This window comes from Typopeltis vanoorti, chromosome 13 (assembly GCF_054136105.1).
Source record: "Typopeltis vanoorti isolate ZY-2024b chromosome 13, IOZ_Tvanoo_1.0, whole genome shotgun sequence".
NCBI lineage: Eukaryota > Metazoa > Arthropoda > Arachnida > Uropygi > Thelyphonidae > Typopeltis > Typopeltis vanoorti.
The window spans coordinates 103,637,196-103,655,361 of record NC_143561.1 but is presented as its reverse complement, the minus strand read 5'-3'; the positions used below and the strand labels follow the sequence as shown (position 1 = coordinate 103,655,361).

General features: G+C 35.4%; 1 protein-coding gene across 2 annotated transcripts in view; it reads right to left on the bottom strand.

The window, feature by feature from the left end:
- Fur2 (furin-like protease 2) overlaps positions 1-18,166 on the bottom strand; it is a 471,861-nt gene that overhangs the window by 124,723 nt on the left and 328,972 nt on the right. For both annotated transcript variants that reach the window (XM_090402961.1, XM_090402962.1), the window contains one exon: positions 16,339-16,499. In XM_090402961.1, the coding sequence (XP_090259087.1) occupies positions 16,339-16,499 (161 nt within the window). The remainder of the gene's footprint in view (positions 1-16,338; positions 16,500-18,166) is intronic.

The window sequence follows — 18,166 nt, the reverse complement described above, 5'->3', positions numbered from 1 at the left end:
GGCGATGTGTCCCCTAAATTTTAGATCCTTATCCACTATCACCCCCAGATCTCTTATTTCCTCTACTTCCAACAATATATTCTCACCAAGCATAAATTCTGCATCCCATCTTTGTTTTCTAAATTTTAAAACCTTACATTTTGCAACATTGAACTCACATCCCCATTTGCTTGCCCAATCACTCAATTTATTCAAGTCTTCTTGCAAGGCCACAACATCTTCACTACTCTTTATGGTTTGTCCCAACTTTGCATCATCTGCAAACAACTGAATATCTCCATCCAAATCTTCACCAATATCATTAATATACAAGTTAAATAGGAATGGCCCTAAAACAGATCCCTGAGGCACTCCACTAGTGACTTTCCTTTTCCTGGATATTGCACCCCCATACACAACTTGTTGATACCTATCAGATAGCCAGTCTCCAATCCAATGCACTAATCTAATATCCAACCCCATCTGCTCTAGTTTGACTGTCAACTTATCATGAGGTGCTCTATCAAAAGCTTTTGCGAAATCCAAGTATATTACTGTGTATCCTTCTCCTCTGTCCAAGGAAGCAGTCACCTTATTGTAATAAGCCTCCCAGATTTTTGAGAGAGAGAGACAGTCATTTCGATTTAGATTCAGCCAATGTAAAATAGCTTCACAACTTTCTTTAAAAAGGCGTTCATATTTGAACCTGCATTCCTAAAGATATTTCATTCGGGGGGAAAGCTTTATACCACTGGATATTATGAGTAGTGTCAAGGCTGTGTTGTGCTAGACCAGACTTATGAGGTTTCATGTATTCAATAATTAAACAAAAATTAATATTGATGTTCCTTAATTCTTTTTTCCACAGAACAGCCTGTTTGTCCAAAATAAGATACATTGCATTCACATGGTATTTGGTAAACACCCGCCAAAGATAGAGGTGACAGTTTATCTTTTGTAGATGGCAATAAATAAGAAATTTTGTTGATAGGAATATACGTGGGAATCAGATGATACTTCTTCAAAATTCTGCCTATCAGTTCTGAGATTCCTGGTATGTAAGAAATTGGAACTCTGCGGTCTTGAAGAAACCTGAGGTATTAGATCATAGGACTCAATTATCTGCTGGATTTGATTGCGATTGTAACCATTTGATTCTATTAGCTTTTTTATAATGGAAAGTTCTTGTTGTAAGATTACTGAAGAGGAGCACACTTTATGCGCTCTGTTAATTAAGGATTTGATAATGCCAACTTTTTGAGATGTGTGATGAGCAGACTTTTGATGAATGTATCTGCCAGTAAATGTAGATTTTCGATAGACACTTGTAGATAAAGTACCAGTACAAAGTGCCTTTAAAGGATTATTTATTAATATTTAGTAATTTATCTCCTAGCATGTGGCAGCAATATTAATTGGTGATCCACTGACTGTTCTTTACTTTGTATTCCATTTATTTAACTGTTTGTATGACACCGAAGATGTGCTGTTAATTTAAGTATGAAATATTTGTACCTTTATTAATTAAAAGTTATTACTGTGGTCTTTACGTGTTTTATTATTAAATATACTATGCCACAGGTACCTGTAAAGATTAGTATCTTGTTATTAAGCTTCCAACACAAACTTTTGCAAAAAGTTTGTGTTGGAAGCTTAATGAAGTAAAACGGCATTGGGAAAGAATAAAAACCACTATTTAATTCTTGCAATATTTTACCTCAGTCACAGAGACATCTCCAGTAAGTAAAATACAAAACTTGTAACGCACACAATTCTGAACAGATTTTTGCAAATGCCTTTTGATAAATTTCCATATGAGAAGTTGGTAATTAAACTGGATGTGTTGGATAACAGATTAGTGCAATGGATGAAGATTGCTATCTATCAGCAAGTTGTGTATGGGGTGAGCGATATCCCAGAAGAAAAAAGTCATGCTTGGTATGCCTTACAAGTCTGTTTTAGGGCTGTTGCATGTTAATGTAACAGCCGTTATAAGGAGAGGATTGAATGGTGATATGCAGTTGTTCCCAGCTGATACAAAGTTGAGATATAGAGCAGATATTGTAGTTTTTCCAAAGGACTTGAATGCACTGGATGAATGAATAGGTGAGGAAGGTTGATAGTTAAGTGTATAAGGTTTTAAAATGTAGAAACAGAGATGAAATGCATATCATACAGCTGGCAGGGATATCTTAGAAGAGAGAAGTTGAGGGATTTGCAAGTGTTGGTGACGAGGACTGAAAATTTCGGGAACCCCTAAAATTGTGAGGACAGCACACCAGATTTATAGCAAGGATAGAAAACAATGCTGATATCTAGAAGTAAGGATGTTATGGTTCCATTGAATAAGGTTTTGATCTGGCTACACGTGGACTACTGTACACAGAATTGGTCAAGTGGCTTTCAAAAGTATGAAAAGTATTATTATCATTATTGTATGGGCACCTCCATGGAGTCCGAAGACTCATTATAGGAGACCCAAACTATCCATACTGTTACTGCTCACATGTTTAGGTTGATGCACTTAAAACTTCCCTTTAAATCATCCCAGACATTGTCCAGAGTTGAGCAATTAAGCTCATATATGATCGCTCTCTTACAGATTCTCTTCAACCTCTATCTGACAGACATTGTGTGTTTCAGGACAGTGTCTATTCTACAGGTACATCCATGGTCACTGTTCCAATGATTAGCAACCATCATTACTCTACTTTTTTGTTGCACATGTTAATACAAGAGCAACACTTGCCAAGCATCCCTGTACTATGCAACTACAAACACACCAAATCTACTTCTCCTCTTCCTCTTATATTCCATCCACCTCTGTCATCTGAAACAGCATTCCTCATGAAGTATTCCCAAAACAACTATAACATGCAACTTTTCAAAAAAAATAAAATAAATAATAATAAACTTCTATCTCAAATGCTTATCTGAACCCCACATGCACAGGACTTGCTTATAGGTTTCTGGACATCGCATGTCTGGGATCAATATTAAGGAGCAGTATTTATCATACTGCTCCTTAAACCAGTTAACAGACAAACACCCACAACCTGTTTCTGCAACTCATTCCATTCATTCCCCACTCCACTTACTAAAAATCTAGTCTCCCCCCCCCCATCCCCATAACTTACACTTTTACTCAACTTTCAGGGATGGCCTCTTACACTCTCAGTAGTCAAGTGCTGAAACACTTTCTCTGCATCAATTCTGGTCTTCTGGTTCCCATCTGCCATACGGCCGGGGGAGGGTAGCTAAATGCTACCATTCTAGGGAGAGATGATTATGAGCAAGGTGGTTCCCCGTTGCCTTCCTTGCCGTAAGTATTTATGACTGTAACCTGTGTGTTCACGGGGTCGGTTTGCCTGCTTGCGGGATGAAAAACCCCAGATAAACTGGCGGAAAAAACCCTGCTGCCCACGCCCAAGACCGGCTAACTTGGCTATGGCTGAGGAAGATCCTTAAGCTCCTCATGTCGTGGACGGGAATCGATTCTATGAAACCCTTTAAGTAAAGCCACTAGACTAACCGCGCATCAATTCTATGAAACCCTTTAAGTAAAGCCACTAGACTAACTGCGCATCGATTCTATGAAACCCTTTAAGTAACTTATATGTTTCCATCATATCCCCTCTTTTCTTGCCTGTCAACCAACTTCTGCAACCCACAAATCCTTAATCTATCCTCTCTGAGAGCAATTCAGAGACCACTCACCACCTTGTGTCACTTGCCTCTGGATCCTCTCTACCACTTCCTCATTCCCAAGAAACCCATGTGACCAGACTTGAGCACAGTGATCCAAATCTGAGATGTATCAAGGCCTTATAAAGAGGAATAACAACTTCCTTGTCTTTACCCATTAGTGTGTTCTTCAATATGACCTTAAAACTTCAACTCTCAATCTACTACCACACCGAAATCCCTGGCTTCATCTACTTCCTTGAGCACAGTTTTATCGTGGTACACAGCTTAAATTCTCCTTATCTTAAAATGCATAACTTTACATTCTTCCACAATAAACAGACACCCATTATCTTTTGACCATACCAACAGCTTATTTAAATCATCCTGCAAGCTCTCACACTGCCTTGATTAACTATTACTCTATCCAATTCTGAATCATCAGCAAACAACTGAATATTTCCCTTCAAATTATGTCCTATGTCATTTATGTATGAATCAAACAATAATGGCTCTAACATAGAACCTTACAGCACAGCACTAGTCACCTGCCTTCTTCTGGATTCTGCTACTCCATATACAACTTTTTGGTCCATCAGTCACCCTCATATCCATATAATCAATGTCATATTCATCCCCATTTGTTCTAATTTGCGTAACAGAGTTCCATGTGACATTCTGTCAAATGCTTTGTAAAATCCAGCAGAATCAAAATGTAGCCATTCTCTTTATCCAACTCAGCTGTCACTCTATTATAAAAATTAGTAAATTACTAAGGCATGACCAACCCTTCATAAAGCCAATGTATCCCTTATAGAGTATCATATCCTTATCCACCGATTCCTGAATTCTTTTTTTTTTTTTTTGACCAGCTTTTCCACTACTTTTGCAACCACTCCTGAGATAACGATCAGGGCCAGCCATCTCGGGGGTGCAGTGGGTGCAATGCACCCAGGACCCACGATCGAGTGGACACAGTCACACATTTGTGGAAACGTATTTTTTATTTTATTTTATTCCCTTCTAATTTTGCTTATAACTGATAGGATTTCATCGACAGGATTTTAGGGCCCCTGGTAATAATAATATCTCTGTGTTTCTCTATTATATTAGGGTTTTTTGCTTAACCCTTTTGATGCATTTATGCAGTGTATAAAAATTAACAAACATGATTTCGTTTTTACCCTAAAATGGCTGATTCATCATTAGTTTTTTTTTCTAATCTGTCACACATTTATATCATTTGGTCGTTATCGAAATATAATAATATAATAATAAAGAATATAATAAATATTGAAAAAATATTTATTATATATGGTTAGTCTAGAGTTATATGCAAGGACCAGTTATATTCCAGTAAATATGGTAAGTTATTTTTAAAGCTATGTGAAATGTATTATCAATATTCAAGATTATGAAGTGTTGTCTGCACGTGATGAGATCTCAACTACGTTAATTTCAACTCAGTTAATAGTGATAGATAAGGGTGAAACTGATGTACTGAAGTAAACAAACGAAAAAAATAAACACATTCCTTGAGTGTTTCTAAAATTTTGTAATATTGTAAAAAGTATGTACATATTTAATTTTTGTTAATTCATGGGATAAAAATATTAATATTATTTACTTATTCGACAGGCAAAGCCTAACCCATAATGTCCATGCCAAGAAAGTATCCCTCTGGGTGTCAAAAAAGGAAATCAGCAGAAAAGAAAAAAGAAGAAAAGCAAAATCTCAAAAAGTCACAAGTAGATTTGTTTTCGTGGCTACAAAATAAATCTGACAACGAAATTGCTATGACTTCAGCAGTTGAGATTCAAACTTCAACTAAAGAAGTAAACTCCAAACAAGCTACACAACTTTTCAACGGAAATGTAGAACCTGTGGGATTCGTCGAAAAAGATGCATCTGATTATACAAACGTTTTGGATACAGCAAATAACGATGAAAACAATAATAACGATGGTGATCAAGTGAATATAAATGATCCAGGTTTGTGGACAAATATTATAACTGATAAATTTAGATTATTTTGTTTTAAAACCGGACCTAAACATCATCATCAAGACGCATTCGTTAAGAGTGCTGAAGGCAGATCATTTTCTACATCGTACTATTTAAAAAAAATGCCAAATGGTGAAACTCAGCTTCGCAGCTGGTTAGTTTACTCAAAAGCTCAAGACTTAGTATTTTGCTTTTGTGTATTATTTTCCAAAAGAAGAGGAAAAGATCAATCAACACGATTTATATATGGTTTTAATAAATGGAGAAAACTGTCATCTGTAATTCGAGATCATGAGCTTTCTGTTGGTCACTTTAATTCTTTTATTGTTTGGCAAGAATTATTAAAAAGGCTTAATTTATGTTCGACTGTTGACAGAACAAATCAAATTAATATAAATAAAGAAGCGGAACATTGAAAATTACTATTCCAAAGAATTGTAGATGTAATTCCATTTTTAGCAAGTAATAATCTGTCATTTCGAGGATCCCATGAAACAATAGGAACGCTGAATAATGGAAATTTTTTAAGTTTAATAGAATTATTAAATAAATATGATCCTGTGCTAATGGATCCTGTAAACAGAATTAAAAATATGAAAAAAAGAATTGTGCATCATTTGGCGCATAGATTTCAAGAGGAAATTATTGCTGCATTAGGTAATGAAGTCCTTAATAAAATTAAAGATGATATAAAAGCAGCCATATTACAGTATCCAAATGGATTGTACTCCTGATATTTCTCACAAGGAACAAACTACAATAATTATTAGATATGTAAATTTTGTAGAAAAAAATTAATTATAAATGAGTCCTTTATAGGATTTATTGAAGTAACTGATGTGAATATAATAAATTTAGTTTAATCCTTTATCCAAGTGTGAGCAAACAAAGTTAGCACCTGAAAGTATCTTCAGGACTGGGGTAAGGTGGTACAACACCAGCGCAACTCGTTGCAAAGGTGGAGCAAGCTACCAACACTCCTGTCTCAGTATCGCCTATAATGCAAAACACATCTCCTTGCGGATATGTCTAATGTTATGCATTAAGGGAAGGGCCACTACCCAGACTAGTTTCGACCTTTATTGAGGTCTCTTCAGTGGGAGCCAAGCCCAAGCTGAGATACCAGGCAGCATTCGCAGGTCATCTCCACCTATAGGAGTTGCCAAATGGTGTGCCACCCTTTTTTAATAAATTACTCTGGATTTAGAGAAAGATGTTGAAAGTTTATTTTTCACTTTAGAGGTTTTCAGGTTAGAGTATAATAAATTTAGTTTAATCCTTTATCCAAGTGTGAGCAAACAAAGTTTGCGCCTGAAAGTATCTTCAGGACTGGGGTAAGGTGGTACAACATCAGGGAAACTCGTTGCAAAGGTGGAGCAAGCTACTAACAGTCTCAGTATCGCCTATAATGCAAAACACATCTCAAAACTTATACTCTAACCAAGTGAAAAATAAACTTTCAACATCTTTCTCTAAATCCAGAGTAATTTATTAAAAAAGGGTGGCACACCATTTGGCAACTCCTATAGATGGGGATGACCTACGAATGCTTCTGCCTGGTATCTCAGTTTGGGCCTGGCTCCCACTGAAGAGATCTCAATAAAGGTCGAAACTAGTCTGGGTAGTGGCCCTTTCCTTAATGCATAACATTAGACATATCCGCAAGGAGATGTGTTTTGCATTATAGACGATACTGAGACAGGAGTGTTGGTAGCTTGCTCCACCTTTGCAACGAGTTGTCCTGGTGTTGTACCACCTTACCCCAGTCCTGAAGATACTTTCAGGAGCAAACTTTGTTTGCTCACACTTGGATAAAGGATTAAACTAAATTTATTATACTCTAACCAAGTGAAAAGTAAACTTTCAACATCTTTCAACATCAATAACTGATGTGACTAGTGAAGGACTAGCAAATTCACTTTTAAAAAGAATAGGTGAGCTTGATTTAGATATTATGAATTGTAGAGGGCAAGCAGACAATAACGGTAGCAATATGAAGGGAACATATAAAGGCGTACAATCTAGAATAATTAGTTTAAACCCTCATGCAATTTATGTACCTTCTTATCATATTCTTTTAATTTGATAATTTCTGATGCTGCTTCCAGTAGTATATATTGTAAAATAAAAAGATTATTTTCCGAACTAGCAGAAGATGAAAGCTTACTAAACCCGGTAGAGGAATTTAGATGTCACTTTTTCAACGTTGTGATTGATACTGTTATTGTACAAATAGATGAGAGATTTAAAAATATACCCAATGTTATTTCTTATTTTAAATTAATCACTGATATAAAAACATTAGAAAAAAATGAACTAGAAAACTGCTCAAGGAATTTTGTAAAATATTATAGTAAAGATGTAAATGAAGACTTAATCCAGGAAATTGATTTATGAGAATTGATCTTGGACCAAAAAAATGTAAATAATGTGCAAGACATATTGCAATATATATTAAATAATAATTATAATGAATTATTTCCAAATGTGCTAACTGTATTGAAAATTTTCTTTATGTTACCAGTTACTATAGCAAGTGCAGAGCGTTCTTTTAGCAAATGAAAATTGATAAAGAATTATCTTCAGTCAAGTATGTGCAAAGAACGCTTAAATGCACTTGCTATATTAAGCATTGAAAAGGAAATTGCCAAAAATTGTAATTTTTCAGAAAGGATTAATGACATAGCAAAAAAAAAAAAAAAAAAAAAAAAAAATCGCATATTTAAATAAATACATATTAAGCAATATACATGTTAGTATAACTAGGTCCCTAAATATTAACATATTTATTTTTTTATGTGCTTAAATTAATTTTTTTTATTATGTTAAACAATAATTCATTGCAAATAGTTTTTGTGCACTAGTTGATGAGCCTGAGATTCTCCAATTCAGCAAGCTGTTCCCACACAAGTCCCTATAATATCGAAGTGCAAAGTGGTCACTCAGTAGCTCAACTATGTTTCTGCTTCTGCCCCATGTGCTGTTCATAACGTTGCTGATCATCATTCTCTTTATATACCACCATCATCATCATCATCAAATTCCTGCCATGTACTCTCAAGGGGTGTACAGGATATGATAGTACTACATGAAAAAAATTACATCATTATTAATTTCCTATCTACAATTTTCCTCCAAATCAGTCTGTTGCTTGTCAAGACTCCAACATTATCAGATCTTATATTTCTATCGTCTAAGGCACTTTGTAACGTATCAATCCACCTATATCTTGGTCTTCCTCTGGGTCGTTTTGTTGCCAACCTGGCAGAGAACACTTGTTTTGCTAATCTTTCCTCGCCCATTCTGTTTAAGTGACCATACCACCTGAGATTAGCTCTACTAACGCATTCCTGGGTGCTGACAATGTCAAGTTCTTTCCTAATATCATCATTTTAATATGATATTGTCATTGATGCCATCTGTTCATGCCTATAATCTTTCTCAGGACTCTCATATCTGTGGTCTCTAGTCTTTGGTCAAGTGTTTTACTTCTGACCCAGCTCTCAGATCCATAAGTTAAAATTGGTTTGAACACTGTCTTGTATACAGCTAATTTAGTGTTCCGACTAATTTCTCTCTTATTCCATATGAATTTATTCAATTGACTTCCCACCATACCAGCTTTGCTGATTCTGTTGTCTATTTCTTTATTTAATTTACCATCTTCAGTAAAAATTGTGCCTAAATAGCTGAAATGTTTTACTTGTTCCACAGGTTCTCCATTCACAACACAGTTGACATTTTCAATGATTCTGCCTATTTTCATTGTCTTTGTCTTTTTATTGCTGACTTTCATACCATATCTATTACAACAGCTATTCAATTTAGTCAGAGAATCTTGCAGACTTGTAGCAGATTTATTTACAAGTATAACATCATCCGCATAAAGCAAAGAGCTGACATTAACATCTCCAATTTTGATATCATATTTAATACCACTTTCTTTCATAATGTGATCCATATAGATAATGAATAACAGAGGGGATAATGTACATCCTTGTCTCACACCAGATTTAACATTAAACCATCTTCCTGTACTTCCTTCAATTCTAACTGCTGACTTACAACTCAAATAAAGACTAAGCATTGCTTGATATAATGCCCCATTGACACCATATAACTGCAGCGTATTGAATAGCTTCTCTCTTGGCACCTTGTCATATGTCTTTTCCAGATCGACAAAACTTAAATACAGATCTTTGTTATATTCCCATGCTTTCTCGACTATTTGCTGTAAAGTGAAGATCTGATCCTGACAGCCTCTATTTGGCCTGAATCCAGTTTGTTCTTCACCAAGCTTTTCTTCCACAATTCTTCTCAACCGTTTCTCAAGTATACTTGCATAGATCTTGCCAGGAACACTCAGTAGGGAAAATACCTCTGTAATTCTCACATGCAGTTTTATTTCCCTTTTTATATATGGGTACTATGAGAGCTCTACTCCAATCATCGGGAATTTGTCCCTCTGTCCAGGCTTTCTGAACTATGCAGTGCAGCCACTGTAAGACTCTTATACCACCATACTTCAGCATTTCTGGTCGAATATCATCTACTCCTGCTGCCTTTCCACATTTCAAGCCTTTGATGGCTTTTTCTACTTCAAGTATGGATATGTATTCCTGACTGCATGCCTGGTCAGTGTTTTTTACCACTGTGCTGTCATCACTGCTTGTTTCATGTAGCAGTTTTTCAAAATAATTACTCCATACTTCAAGGATATCTTTTTCTCCCGTTTTCATGTCACCTTTATCATATCTAATTTCTTTTACAGCACTCTTTCCTCCATTCTTAAGCTTCTTCAAAAACCTCCAGAATATTTTGCCACCTTCTTGATATTTATTTTCTATATTCTTGCCAAAGTCCTCCCATGACTTTTGTTTAGCTAGTTTTACACAGTGTTTAGCATTCTTGCATTTGTCTCTATATTCTCTAAGAGCACAAGCTGACTTATTTGACAGGAACTTTTGGTATGTGTTCTTCTTTTCCCTCACTGCCTCTTTAACTTCCTGTGTCCACCAGGGAGTTCTGATTTTTTTATCCATACAGACAACCTCACCAGATGCCTCTCTGGCAGAATCAATCAATGTTTTCTTCAGAGTTTGCCACTGAATCTCCAAGGTTTGATTCCTGTTCTCAAACTCTTTCATTTTTTCTTCAATAATCTTTGTGTATTTTAGTCTACAGTTCACATCTGAGAGCTGCTCAACTTTTATTCACTTTAAAACATTCTTACATGTCATTCTTTTCAATATGAAATTCAATTTTATCCTGCTCAAGACTAAATAGTGATCACTTCCAATTTCAAATCCTCTGTACACTCTGGTGTCCTGCACCAGGGAGAAAACATCACTATCAACAATAACATAGTCAATGAGACTTTTCTTATTCCTAGCCTATTCTCTCCATGTGAATTTGTGCACATTTTTATGTTGGAACATGGTGTAAGTAATAACCAGTCCATGTCCTGAGCAGAAATCCAACAGATATTTGCCATTATTATTAGTTTTGCTCTTTTCTCCAAATTTTCCCAAAATATTTTTGTATGTCTCACAATCATTTCCTACTCTGCTATTTAGATCCCCAACAAGGACCAACTTTTCATTTTTTTGTGTGTCAGTTGCTTTTTCTAAAGCCTCAAAAAATTCCTCCACTTCTACCTTAGTAGAACCTTCTGTGGGACCATAGGCACAAATAAGTCTCATTGTCCAGTTCCCCATTCTCATATTTGCCCACATTACTCTACTTGAGACTGACTGCCATTCAAGAAGATTAGCCTCGTATTTTGTGTTGAATACTATGGCTACTCCTTCTTTTCCTTAATTGTAATTGCCTGAATATAACATTTTGTATTTATTGCTCAGAACGATCTCACCAGTTTTGGTCTTTTTTGTTTCAGTCACCCCTATTATGTCGATCTGGTACTTATCTAATCCCTCAACTAGCTCCATTTCTTTGCCATTCAGGATTCTTACGTTGATAGTACCGATTTTTAACTCTGGTGATGTTGAGTTGGGGTTTATTTTCAGATTTGTTCCAGTAGCTGACTTTTCGCTGTTCGCCCTGGTTCCCTGGCGAAAACAACGGGGGCCTTGTTTAACCGGGCGACGCCCCAGCCGGCATGAAATTTTGTCATGTTGTACCATCATTCTATATTTCATTCCGGCTGGGGTGTGGTTTAATTGTATTCTTATTGGTTTAACCAATAAGAATACAATTTGGTCGGCTAAATCCCAAATTGCCAGCCCATCCTCGTCCGTTCAGTATCCAAGTAGATACCCAACAGGGTGCACCATGAGAAGGTGAGGATTGGACATTAGGTCAGAAGCCCTGGTCGGTTCTCCGCATTCCTTTAAAGGCCATGTGGAGGTCTCCTCTCAGTTATACGGCTTTGACCCTTAAGCACCCCTTATATACCTTTATATACTTATCCATCTAACTCCTATCTGATTAACCCTTTTGATCTTGGGTATACAATCTGATGTTGCTTCCTCCAGATAGCCCTTAACTATCTCCCATGCACTACTAACATCTTTTCCCCTGCAGGTTATTATACCATAGCACAGCTTCCGCTTAAGTTTGTCATAATCACCTGTCTTGTATTCCACATACCTCTTCTTGACAAAATATTGGGATCACTCTTCCCAGTCAGAGGCAATGTGGCCAGCTTGGTTATGGATAGCGCTTCTGATTCTGATCCAATAACCCTGAGTCCAATTCATCAGATACTGCCTCAATTATCTCTCAGTAGGTGTATAAATTCCATTTCCTTCCTGCCATGTGATCTTTCTTCCTTCCAATCTATATCTCCATAGCTGAAGTACCATAATGATTACTAGACCGGCACTCATCGTACTAATTTGCTGATGTATGTCGATTATCCTTGGAATCTCCTGGCCTATAGCAGCAACCAACCATACATTTTGTCTTATTGGCCTTAATCTTGCATCAGACTGTTTCAAAAGAACAGCCACCCCTCTATTCTTTCTTGGCTGCAACTCATCTACTATCATCAGCAGTACTCCTCCTCCTCCCATCCCATCTTTTCTATCATGTCTGAGAATACTAAACATTTCATGTTCTATCCTGTAACTGCATCATCTATTGTTAGCTAAGTCTCACTAATGCCTATAACTTTTGGTGAGTTTTGCACTAACCAATGCGAAAAACTTCTCCCTCTTGTTGCTATACTTTTGACATTAGATATAGAATTTTTGTTAAAAGTTCTTTTTTTTTTTTAAAGAAAAAACTTTCAACAGCTATTTCTGATTATGACTATTTTAATAATAAGGTGATACACCTTTTCAAGACTTATAAATGGAAAATATACTTCTGCATTACTTCAACCTTGGTATCTCTTCTGGGTCTGACTCTCACTGATGAGACCTCAATAAAGGTCAAAAACAGTCTGGATAGTTTTAAAAGAGGTAAACCGTGAGTAGACATATCGGTACACCATAAATAACGGAAAAAACTCACGTAGAAAGATTATTTATTAGTATAATTTTCGCCTGTGTGTCACAGGCATCCTCAGTATATTAAGCTCAAAATTAATCGCTAACTGACAATTCCAAAAAGCGCCACCTAAGTAGCTGGTGTAAGATAACTAAAAAGGTCAATAACTTTCCTAAAAAAAACTTCTCCTAAGGACAAGCTTCCACATCTTAATCATCTAGGTGCCTACCAGATTCCGTGCTCTTGTGGATTATGTTATTTCGGACAAACGGGAAGATCTGCCTCTATTCGGCTAGAAGAACACCAATCTTATATTGAATACTTTAAACCTGAAAAGTCTGGACTTTCTGAACATGCCATCTTCACTAGACACAGAGTTCATTGGAGAAAGACAAGAATTCTTCACAAAAGTCAGTTTCTCATGGAACGCCTTTATAAAGAAACATGTGAAACTCTACTTCATTCTCCTAACTTAAACAGATCCGACGGCTTACGTCTGTCCCTTTTATGGGAGATAGTACTTTACAAATCAGCTAATCTTTCCTAACTTTTTATTGTATTTTTTTTTTTTTTTTTTTTTTTTTTTTTTTTTTTTAATAGGAAAGTTATTGACCTTTTTAGTTATCTTACACCAGCTACTTAGGTGGCGCTTTTTGGAATTGTCAGTTAGTGTTTAATTTTGAGCTTAATGTACTGAGGATGCCTGTGACACACAGGCGAAAATTATACTAATAAATAATCTTTCTACGTGAGTTTTTTCCGTTATTTATTGTGTACCAGTCTGGATAGTGGATGGCCCTTCTCATAATGCATAGCAATATATGTGTCCAAAAGAAGATGTGTTTTGCATTAAGGGATACCAAGACAATTGATGCAAAGTCATTTCACAACTGGGCTATGAGAAGTCATAGCCCAATTGTGAGAATACTAATGCACAAACTTTGTTTGCTTACACTTAGATAAAGGATTATATAAGTGTTATTATTTAAACAAGAATATAATTTCTTGGCTTCTTTAATTTATTAGATATAGAAAATGTATAAACAAAGCATGCAGAAACCATAGCATTACTTTAGGCTGCAATCCACCTTTACCTCCTTTACTTCCTTTTTTTCTTTTTTCAAATTTACTTCCTTTACCCTATTCAACATTGTTGCTTGATATACTAAATTCATTTATTGCAATTTGAGAAACTAAATTCTGCATTTGTGTGAAGGCACCCATGAGGTACTATCACACACACACACACACACACCCTGTTCACCCTAACTGACTGAGTTTTCTTGACTTTGTGCTTTAGCACTCTTGGTAAACAAAGCTCTGTAGACACCTAATACCAAAACCATAAGTACAGATATTGAAAGGTAGGTCCACAGATGATCGACGAGAGATTTCTGATCTTTGGAATGATGAGTATGAAGAAAACGTTTGAGAAAATGCGATTTGCAGAGTCTAGCAAATAGGAGAATGAGATGATAAAGATACCACGTTAACATACAAGAAGTTTTTCCTAGAATGAGAGAGAGAGAGAGATGGGGAAACAGAACAAAAGGTCATCAAAAGATATAAAGAAGGTGTAACAGATGACTGAGAAGTAGGTTTATTGCATAGAGAGTGTGGTGAGTGCAGAGATAATGGAGATGATAGATATATAACATGCTTGTTGCTATATAACATGCTTGAGACCTCAATCTCACACCAGACTGTTTCAAAAGAACAGCCACCCTCTACGGTATTCTTTTCGGTGCAATTCATCTGCTATCATCAGCAGTACTCTTCACCCATCCTATCTTCTCCATCGTTCCTGAAAATACTAAACCCTTAACATTCTATCCCTGCAACTGCATCATTATATGCATTTAACAATATGCATATAATATTCATTTAAGGCATGGTTTGATGAGCTGTCTGTGTGGGTGGGTATGCCAGAGGGATCTCCCATGATGAGTCTTGACTCCATGAAGGTCTCGTAATAAAAATAATATGTACTGACTGGAATTACTGCATTTCAAACTAATGCGCAACATATCCATGGTTTATGTGTATGAGATTCTTGATAATTATCAGACATGATGACAAGACCAAACCTTATTTTAAAATGGATGTGGATACATAACGATGAACAAACTCCTCCCAAGACGATGACAAATTAGCAAGAAGAGAAAAGTGTGCAGTAACCTGTCCTTATATCCAACACGTAACTGATAAAATTTATGAAATACTTTAAAACACAGCTTAGCTTTCATTCCATAATGTAAAATCATCCCCCCTTAAAAAAAAAAAAAGTTCAATAAATGTCACTGTTCATGAGGCATAAGTTATGCAGAACATACAGGAGAATCTGCATGCTAGAATATATTCAAGTTGTGCAAAAATCTGGATTATTTTTCCTTATTATCATAGTACTGCTAATGAAGATCATTCTGTATTATGGCAAACAAACAAATCTCATATGTGGATCATAACTGTTTTATAGAAAATACAAGAGGTTTCAGAAACGCTTTGTACATCTATCTAAAATAATAAAAACCAAGGCATCATCTTGCATCAAGTTTAGTCATCATTCATCAAGACCTTGGATATAATGCACATTATGTTTAGAAATGTTATCTAAGTACATATGCCATCCATTGTTAAACTAATTTTCAACCATTAATTCCATTCTAGCTTTGAGATAATAAAAGACTTATCATTTAACTGATGTCTAACAAACTCTCCAAAAGTACAAAAAAGTACTTGAAACCTAGAAGAGGAAGTCTATGTTAGAATTATGTGGTCTTTATCTTCGAAATTGAAAAAATTTTACTATAACCAGAGAAATCTCAGAGCCTCGAGAATTAGTTTTTACCATAATTCTTATTAGACTATCAACTTATGCTCCACTTCTGTTGATAGCCCCAATATAGAAGTTATAACAATGAATGGTACTTTTAATAAAACTAAAGTTACTTCAAAACCGTTTTTTTAAAATTCAAGGTTCAATGATAGCTAATTTTATTAAAATTATTTAAAAGAAAAGTGTTGTTTTTTTCATTAAATCTCAAAACATGATAGAAAAAAATCTGGTAGTAATTTCAGATGTTAATGAATGGTATATATTAAAATGGATATACTTTTGTTTATAACTATACAACAGTTACTCTCTCTCTCTCTCTCTCTCTCGTTCTCTTTTTTAATAGTAATGTCACATCCAATAAAAATCAACTATAAATAACAAACCTCAATCTCTGATTCTACTTCTGGTTGTGGAGAGTAATCTTTTATTAAGGAACTAAATAAATAGTTAGGAGGAGACCTGTCTACAGTTTTTCTTGATGGCTTCAGGTTCACAGGATCCAAATCTGTTCCATATAGCATTAAGTTCCACTGTGTGAGCTTACCTTGAAGGTAATAATGAAGAGGAGGTAAAAGCTTTAAATCAAAATTTCGTAATAATTAAATTTATTGTAGCAAGTAAAACATTATGATTAAATAGGCAAAAAATAAGTGCAGGTACGAAGAACAAAGGCATTTTTGTTCTTCGGGTATAATAAAAGGTTTAATAAAAGAAGAGTAAATGAATGAATCAATGCATCTACAGTAAACAAAATGAACAACTACAGTTATGTTAGAGGCAAAAGAAGGAAACATTACTGCATCTCTGATCAGTGTGACTGTTTTGCAGGATTAAAAAAAATGGAATTTTCTGGAAGACAATTTTATCAGATACTGTGCAGCCACAGAAGTGAGAGCAGTTGCTGGCAGCCAAGAAGAGTCAATTCATGTTCAAGAGGAGAAAGGAATAAAGCAACATACGAATTTGTCACTGGCACACGAAATTACATGCTTTATATGTAAAATTTTCCAACTGTTGTACAAGTGAAATAGTTACCGCTTTAAAAACTGGGATTTTCATAAAAGAAAAGCTAATTTTTCAATGTATAATAATAAACACTCATCTCATGAAACACATTGATTACCCTATTATCGGAATGGATTTGCCTTCTTCTGCAATGCTCAGAAGTATCGAGGGGGTCTCGTCTGTGGTCGCACAGTAATAACCTAAGTGATCGACACAAGTCAAAGCTTTGTCTTATTTATATAATGTTACGGACTTCTATATAAGAGATAAACTCAGAAGAAAAGGAAGATTGGAGGCAGATAAACATCCTGTTCTTCATTTCAAATCCAAAGGAATTTTATAAATATAGAATCGAAATGTTTTCACACACAGACAAACAGAGAGAGAGAGAGATAAAAGATAACAGAGAACATAAAAAATAAAGAAAACAATGATATTACTTAGCATTGTAATATTTGAAACCAACTAATTTGGTCTCACAAGGAAGTCTAAAAAGTTGCTCTAATTCTTAACTGAATTCTAACCAATCTTCGCAAAAAAGAGGCATGCATTTTTCTGACTGTAAAGGTGTCAATGTGAATGAATGTTGGGCTCCTAGATTAGTTTTAAAAAAAACGAATAACAGATCTATACAACCGTTAATGCATGTATCTGTTATTCGTTTTTTTAACGAACTTTTCTGATGTTCATAATACCAACAAATGAACTTGTTTTTCGTAATTTCTTATAGTTTGTGCTTTAAACTGTTAGTTCTCTTTACCCCTGAAGATGTTAGTCTTACGACTAATGAAATTTGTCAGGTTATTTTTAGTACTTGTTTACTTTTTTTAAAAACAGTTCTCTAATAAACATGTGGTCACAAAACCAGAATATTTCTATTGAACAGTCTTTCTTTTTTGAATTTACTATGCTGGAGCATGGTGGTTTTTCTACAGGAGAACCTGTGAGTTGTATCCAAAACATGGTCTGCAAGCCAGATTGACCATAGTTGTGATTGCAGTTGTATGATTTGTGTTGTTCTTCTAAATGGATGGTTGCTTATCTACCTGTCTGTCTGAAGTCAGCCAGCTTGCAGAAATAGGGTACTCTATACACTCCAAGCAATGAGAGAGGAGGGAGCTTATCTTTGGTGGAACAGATAAGGATTGCAAGTTTACAGTGGAACTTTAATGATGTTGAGGTTGTACTTTTTTTAAAGACCTGGTT